This window comes from Carlito syrichta, unplaced genomic scaffold, assembly GCF_000164805.1.
Source record: "Carlito syrichta isolate Samal-C Ts95f unplaced genomic scaffold, Tarsius_syrichta-2.0.1 Scaffold60087, whole genome shotgun sequence".
Taxonomy (NCBI): Eukaryota; Metazoa; Chordata; class Mammalia; order Primates; family Tarsiidae; genus Carlito; species Carlito syrichta.
In genome coordinates this window covers 183,572-191,354 of record NW_007004183.1, presented here as the reverse complement: position 1 = coordinate 191,354, position 7,783 = coordinate 183,572, and the positions used below count along the sequence as shown (strand labels likewise).

General features: G+C 40.6%; 1 protein-coding gene across 3 annotated transcripts in view; it reads left to right on the top strand.

Moving 5' to 3' along the window:
* Positions 1-7,783, top strand: part of MRS2 (MRS2, magnesium transporter) — a 24,526-nt gene continuing 16,743 nt past the window's right edge. Inside the window, exons 1-4 of one of the 3 annotated variants that reach the window (XM_008050477.2) lie at positions 1-300; positions 1,960-2,033; positions 6,219-6,255; positions 7,554-7,666. In XM_008050477.2, coding sequence (XP_008048668.1) covers positions 111-300; positions 1,960-2,033; positions 6,219-6,255; positions 7,554-7,666 — 414 coding nt within the window. In that variant the 5' untranslated portion in view covers positions 1-110. Of the gene's footprint in view, positions 301-1,959; positions 2,034-6,218; positions 6,256-7,553; positions 7,672-7,783 lie in introns of all 3 variants that reach the window. The other 2 variants (XM_021708486.1, XM_021708488.1) reach the window with 2 other exon arrangements.

Here is a 7,783-nt window from a genome sequence, read left to right as displayed (position 1 = left end):
AGTGGCCGCCGGTCTCGCTGTAGAGCCGGCCCGGTGGTGCCGGCCTGAGCAGCCGCTGCCCGGCATGAAGGGCTGGGGTCTGGCTGCTGCCTCCTCCTCGCTCCAGAGCCATGGAATGCCTGCGGAGCTTCACCTGGCGTCTGCCCCGCGCCATGGGACTTCCCCGGCGGACCCTGTGTGTCCTGGCTTTGGACCTGACCTCTGTTGCTCCTCCCGTAGCTGCCTGCGGCCGTGCAGCCCACCAGCTTGGAAGGAGCTGGGCCGTGCCGCCGTGCGGACTCCGCCGACTACGCAGAGCGGGTACTGCTCCTCCCCGGCCTGCAGCCCCAAGGCTTTGTTCTCTCCGTATCCTTAGGTTCCCTCCAACCGCCCAGCTTGGCGCGGCTGTGGTTGCCCCCAGTCCTCTGCAGGCCTCGGCCTCACCAGAGGTCCTTGGGCGCCCGGGTGTCCTGTCAACCTGCGCGGGTCCGCGGGCCGAGCTGCATCGCAGCAGCTCAGAATGTGGCCCTGCACTGGGCGCGGCCCGCGTGCGAGCTCCGTATTCTCCCCCACCGCTCTTGCTGTAGATTTTGTAAAGATAATGGGAACTTGCTTACAGACGGTGTTCACACGGTTAACACCTTGCTTAAGTGCTCTTGTGAGAGGTGTTCATAAGTTGGCCATTGTATGAGTTGTGCTCCCAAAAGCCTCCCAAAGTAAATCACCGTCACCACCTCCCTCCCCACACCGATTGGACAGCCTTTACAACTGAGTTACATGAGTTGTTCCCTCCTTTGATAATGCTTGGGAACCCAGTTTTAGCAAGTGGGGGAACCTTTCAGGACAAGCATTGATTCAGAATCTTTAACTTGTGACTGATTAGCAAATGCCTTTTACCTTTACTCATCTTACTCTTGTAGCAGTAGTTTGTATTTTGTAAAAAGGGAAACAAAAAACTTAACAGGCCAGGCGCGGTGGCTCGCGCCTATAATCCCAGCACTTCGGGAGCTGAGGTGAGAGAATTGCCTGAGCTCACGGGTTTGAGACCAGCCTGGGCAGCTTGGCGAGACCTCATCTCTGCAATAAATCAGAAACTTAGCCGGGCGTGGTGGCGCGTGCCTGTAGTTCCAGCTACTTGGAAGGCTGAGGCGGATCACCTGAGCCCGCCTGTGCCACAGAGTGAGAATCCAACTTAAAAAAAAAAAAAAAAAGATTAACAAATTACATGAATCATTAAATGAATATAGTAGGAAAGAATAAGATCAAAAAGGATTTTTTTTAACACATTTTCTGGAGTCGGTGTGATTTCTTTGGAATCATAAAACTGCCCTTTGTCAGTCATTAAATTTACTTGATTATACTTAAGAGTTCACTTCATTGCAGTCTAATCATATGTTTTAAGTAGACTAATTTTCAAATAAAGATTTATCTTAATTCCAGTTTAATGGAGTCCACATTCCAATTCAGTGGAGTATTTCATAAGTATTCACTGTAAAGTATATCTATAGAAAAGAAGTAAAATCTATAGGTTTCATAATTTGTAATCAGTAAAATAATTCTGATATTGGAATGCTGAAAGTTCAGGTTGTACTTAGGACCTGCGTCTTCTAAAATAAAATGTGCATGAAGTGCCTTTTAAATTATACAGAAGGGAAGACCAGACATTTTCATTAAATCTCAGAGCACTGTGTTGTACATTTTGTTCATCCATGTCTGAGATATCAGTGAGAATTAGAAAGGTGAGTGAGTGGATTTCATGAATTATTTTAATGTCTTACCTCAGCTGTTACTTTTAAAAGTCATTTCCTGCCAAACCTAAGGTAATCATCTACAAATATTAAAATTAGTAAGAGTATTTATTTTTCCTATAGGAAAAAGATTTTTAAATGTAGTAAAATAATTTGAAAGCCTTTACATAGGAGTTGTATTTTAGCTTTACATGAAGATTAACTGTAGGAATTCTCTTAATTTATTCTTCAGGTGAAATGTACCGGTTTAGAACTTCTGATGTTTCTCAAGCCACTTTAGCCAGTGTAGCCCCAATATTTACTGTGGTGAGTATGTATGGTATGTTTGAGAACTTGCAGAAAGTGTTTCCAATGCTTATTATAACTGGTTGGAATTTTGGCCAAGAGATTACTTTTTTTTTTTTTTTTTTTTTTGAGTAGGAGTCTCACTCTGTCACCCAGTCTGGAGGGCATTGGCACACTCCTGGCCACCACAGCCTTGACCTGCTGGGCTCAGGCGATCCTTCCATCTCAGCCTTCCAAGTAGCTGGAACTATAGGTACACGCCACCATACCTGGCTAATTTTTTGATTTATTGTAGAGAGGGGGTCTCACCAAATTGCCCAGGCTGGTCTTGAATCCCTGGGCTCAGTCAATCCCCTCACCTTGGCCTCCCAAAGTACTGGGATTATAGGCATAAGTCACTGTGCCTGGCCTGATTACTTATTTTTTAGTTTTATAATACACCCATTATAATTTTGCATCATGTTGTCTGATGCATAACTAGTGCCTAGCTAGTGACCTGAGTGCCTGCTAGATTTGCTTAACAGTGTTCTTAAACCTTTGCTTAAACACCTGAGCTCAGGCAATCCTCTCGTCTCCCCCTCCCAAAGTGCTGGGATTACAGGTGTGAGCCACTGCACCTGACCAAGCTCTCCTTTAAAAGGTGGAACCAGCCGGGCTCAGTGGCTCAGCCTGTAATCCCGCACTTTGGGAGGCTGAGGTGAGTGGATTGCCTGAACCCCCGGGTTCGAGACCCACCTGGGCAACTTGGCAAAACCTCATCTCTACAATAAATCAAAAATCAGCCGGGCGTGGTAGCGCATGCCTGTAATTCTGGCTACTTGGAAGGCTGAGGCGAAAGGATTGCCGGAGCCCAGCAGGTCGAGGATGCCGTGACCGGGAGCAGCCACTGCATTCCAGTCTGGGTGACAGAGTGAGACTCCAACTCAAATAAATAAATAAATAAATAAAAGGTGGAACCTTTCAAATCCCAGTTCAGAGCTTTCCCCTTGGATACTGTACTCAAGATTCCCCCATTAGTGTATTTTGAAGGTTACTAGCCATAAAAGGTCTTGAGCCTGTGTTCTGCAGGATAATAGTCGAAAGCATCTTCAAGGCAGCACAGTATAGTATTTAAGAGCTCGTGCTTTGAGTGGTCATGATACCTGTAACTTTGGCTGAAGTGGTTTTTTGTTTGTTTGTCATTTTTTGAGTTGGAGTCTCACTCTGTCACCCAGACTGGAGTGCAGTGGCATGCTCCCGGCCAGCGCATCCTCAACTTGCTGGGCTCAGGTGATCCTTCCGCCTCAGCCTTCCAAGTAGCTGGAACTACAGGCATGTACTAGCCATGCCCAGCTAATTTTTCTTGATTTATTGTAGAGATGAGGTCTTGCCAAGTTGCCCAGACTGGCCTCGAACCCGTGGGCTCAGGCAACTAAAATGTTTTTTTTTAAATGAGTAAAATAATAATGCATATCACACACATATTTTTTTAATTATTTATTTTTTGGTTTGGAACCTCACTTGGCCACCCAGGCTGGAATGCAGTGGCATGCTCACAGCTACCTCAGCCTCAACCTGTTGGGCTCAGGCAATCCTTCTGCTTCAGTCTTCCAAGTAACTGGAACCACAGGCACACATCACCACACTGAGCTAATTGTTTAATTTATTATAGAGACATGGTCTCTGCAAGTTGGTCTAGAGCCCCTTGGCTCAGGTAGTCCTCTTGCCTCTATCTCCCAAAGTGCTGGGATTGCAGGCATGAGCCACTGTTCCCTGCCACTTATTTTGTGAGAGAGAGAGAGAATAAGGCCATTGGGGTAAAATGTTAACAAATATAACTCTAGGTGAAAGAGACTGATTGTAATATTCCTCCCCCTTTTCTTTTGACTTCTAACATTTTCAAGAAAGAAATCTGATTAAAAAGAACAAGTGTACTTGCTTTGAGCCTAACTTCCTAAATTCCAGTCTCAGCTCTGCCTTTTACTATTGACTAGGTGGACTTTTTGGACAAGTTATAATAACATGTTTTAGTTTTCTCATCTGTAAACTGAGAATAACCTACTTTTTAGAATTGATGACATTAAGTCATATGTAAAACCCTTAAATAGTGCCTCAAATATACTAAGCATCATATAGGTGTATATATAAGCCATTATTATGAATATTTAGACTTAACGTAAGAGTTTTTCTTTGTAAACTATTTAGAACTAGATAACCTCCAGAATTGCATGTAAAAGTTATCACTTATTGATTGTTCTGGAAGAGTTAGTTAAGAATACAAAATCAGATGTTAGTAAAAGAAAGTCCTTTGCAGATAGAATAACTGTCTGCCAAGAACACTTAAGAAATGTAATTGATGCTATTTGAAATAGTATAGAAAGTGAGCTAGTTACAAAATAAACATTTTTTTGAGTTGGAGTCTTACTCTGTCGTCTAGACTGGAGTGCAGTGGCAGGCTCATAGCCACTGCAACTTCTACCTGCTGGGCTCAAGCGATCCTTCTGCCTCAGCCTTCCAAGTAGCTGGAACTACAGGTGCATGCCACCATGCCTGGCTAATTTTTTAATTTATTGTGGAGATGAGGTCTCACCAAGTTGCCCACACTGATCTCGAACCCTTGGGCTCAGGCAATCCTCTCACCTCAGCCTCCCAAAGTGCTGGTATTATAGGCGTGAGCCACCGCACCTGGCCCAACATTTTTAAAATCATAATTTATATGATCTTTTAAAGAAAATCAAAAAGAAAATGATACAGGTAAATATTAAAATACAGAAATATTTAGCATATGTTGCTAAGTTGGAAAAGGAGAGAGATTACAAAGCAGTGTGTGTAACATTGGTATGTTTATAGGAAAAAGTTTGAAGGAACATTTAGTGAAATATTAACATGATTTTCTCTAATATTTGTCATTTCAGATGATTAAAATAGTTTTATTTTACATATCTGTCTTTTCAAAATTTTTGTAGTGAGTTTGTGTATTTGTGAAATAAGTTTAAAGATGAAAGTTAGTCTGCATTACACAAATAGAAATCATTATTTGGTATAAATTTTTCTTTAACTGGTACTTTATGATACTTACATATTCATATTAATATTATATTTTCTTGTGAGAAGTAGGCTAAAATGTATATTGTGGGGTTTTCTCATTGTTTTTGGCTAATTTTTTTTATTGTTTGTAGAGATGTGTTCTCACTATGTTGCCTAGAATGACCTCAACTCCTGGACTCAAACTGTCCTCCCACCTCAGCCTCCCAAAGTGCTGGGATTACAGGCATGAGCTACTACACCCATCCTGTTATGGAGTTTTATTCTATTATTATTCATATAGCATGTATATGTTTTCATGGTAATAACCCAAGAACTATAATGTTGTACTCTATATCTTAAAGTGTCTTTCTGAAAGTATTTCATAGTAATTAGTACAGGTCAGCACATAGCAATTCATTAAATATTTGACAATTTCAAACTTCACTGTGGGTAAGCGTTACGGAAAAATATTCCTCTACTTTACAGGAATTGGGTGCATTTTCAGATTTACAGAAGAGTTTCTGTAAATCTTTATTGATTCTGCAATAATTACTAGAGAGATTTCTAAGCCTCATGCAGATATTTAGATTCACAAGACAGCCCACAGTTGGTCCCTGTCTACTCAGAAGGATAAAGGATGGAGAAAAAGGAAGGTATCAGGTGTTTCCTCTTCAAAGAAAAGTCTTTGCAGCAGCCATTCAGTGACTTTTCTGTCCCCCAAGTGACAGATCAGGTGCAAGTGAATAAGATTCTCACAGGTGGGTATAAGATCTACCTTGACTTGGAATCCCCATTGCCCATAGTGCCAGTATCTTGGGCCTCTCAGAGGCACAGCTTCAGGGCCCCTGTTGAGGAACATGGCCAAGTACAAAAACCACCACCTGTCAAGGAAGGGCAGGGATATTGCTTTCCACCTGTCTGTAATTCATTCATACTCTTTCCAGTCCCATGCAGTCTACCAGTCAATTTGTCATTTTTGCTGCAAGCAGTGTACCTAGTAATACAACTGATACTCCTTTATTACATTTCTAGGGGAACCAAGATAGAAAGTTAATCTAAGGTCAGATTTGTCCTAGCGAAGGAAAAAGGGATTTTTTTTTTAATTATTAGCTTATGGTTGGATTTAACCTAAAGAAGGTCAGTTATGACTTATATCTGCATTTCAGTAAAATAATTTGGTTTTTTTTTTTCTATCTTCAGACAAAATTTGACAAAAAGGGAAATGTTACTTCTTTTGGTGAGTCTCTTTATTCTAAATCACTTTTTTTTAAACATCTAATGAATGAATCTTATGAAAATGGAGAAATTATAGTGTTTGGTGTAGAATATTCTTTGCGTATACAGGTGTGTTGAAAGAAGTCTTTCTTAGACATTTGTCCATCACTCGTAATGAAACAGGCAGTGCTCAGACTGTATGTATTCTCCCAGAATTGTTTTCTTCTGGCAGGAGCCATTTCTGCTCTTGCAGGATGTTAAATGAATATGTTGGAGAGCAGAGAGGCCAGTGTAGAGCTGAAGCATAGAGACACACTTTTCCCCTTTTGTTTCTCTTTCATTTCCCTCTTCTTATTCATTCTCTTGAAGCTTGTTTAAGGCAGAATCCCATAATACACTGACATTGCAGAGTGATGATAGACAGGGAGGGACAGGTCACTGCATGGCAGTCAAATGGAACTTTCTCCTGGTGATTCTCTGTGGACAGCTACTTTTTTTTTTTAAGGGGATAAAATAGGATTTGTTGAGAAGACAGAAAAGCTCCCACAGCAGGAGGGGACCCAAAGGGTTGCCCAACAGCTACTTTTAAAGGTGAAACTAGGTATTACTTTACGGTGTAACTGTATCTCCCATTCACTTCCAGCCACATGCTCCTGTTCCTGCCATTACTGGAGTCCTAGTGGAATATATTGAGTGTTTTTTGCTCAATATCTCCATCAAAAGATTGTTCTACTTAGAGCTCTGTCACAGGTGTAGTTTAACACTACAATTAAAGATACTGCTAAATCAGTATGATTTCTTGAATTTCTTTCATCTGTTAATTGTCTCGGGTAATAAATTTAGGTTTCAGATAGGAGAATCTAATTTGAGAAATGGTTTTATTTTCTCATTTTGTATTAGTCTGAGCTTGTCTGTTCACAGATTTAAAATACTGAAGATCATGTTGTAGTGAGATAGAACAGAAAATGTATTTATATACAATTCATATTCAAGAAAGATGACCTTTCTCTAGAGCTAGACATTGATATTATAGGTTCTAGTAATACATAGTTGTAGTTTTTATATTGATCCCAAGGGACTTCTAAGTACTGAGACATTTATGAAGTATGGATAAGAGAAGAAAATAATTAGTTTGACCAGATTTAGCTAAAATATGTCTTTGAGGTATGTTTTTATGTATTAAAAAGACTAATTTTAGCTTTTGTTTCTGGTAGTAATAGAAAATTATGATGATGGTGGACCGGGGTGAGGGGTTCTCTGACATTAAAATCTAAGCTTTTAATTTATTAGTTTAACCCACTCTTTTTGTTTATTTTATAGAAAGGAAGAAAACTGAGTTATACCAAGAGTTAGGTCTTCAAGCCAGAGATTTGAGATTTCAGCATGTAATGAGTATCACAACCAGAAACAATAGGATTATCATGAGAATGGAGGTAAAGTATTTTATGTTCATTTATGTTTCTCTAATACTATCTGGTTTTGTTTTTTGGTTTTTTTTTGTTTTTTTTTTTTGAGTTGGAGTCTCACTCTGTCGCCCAGACTGGAGTGCA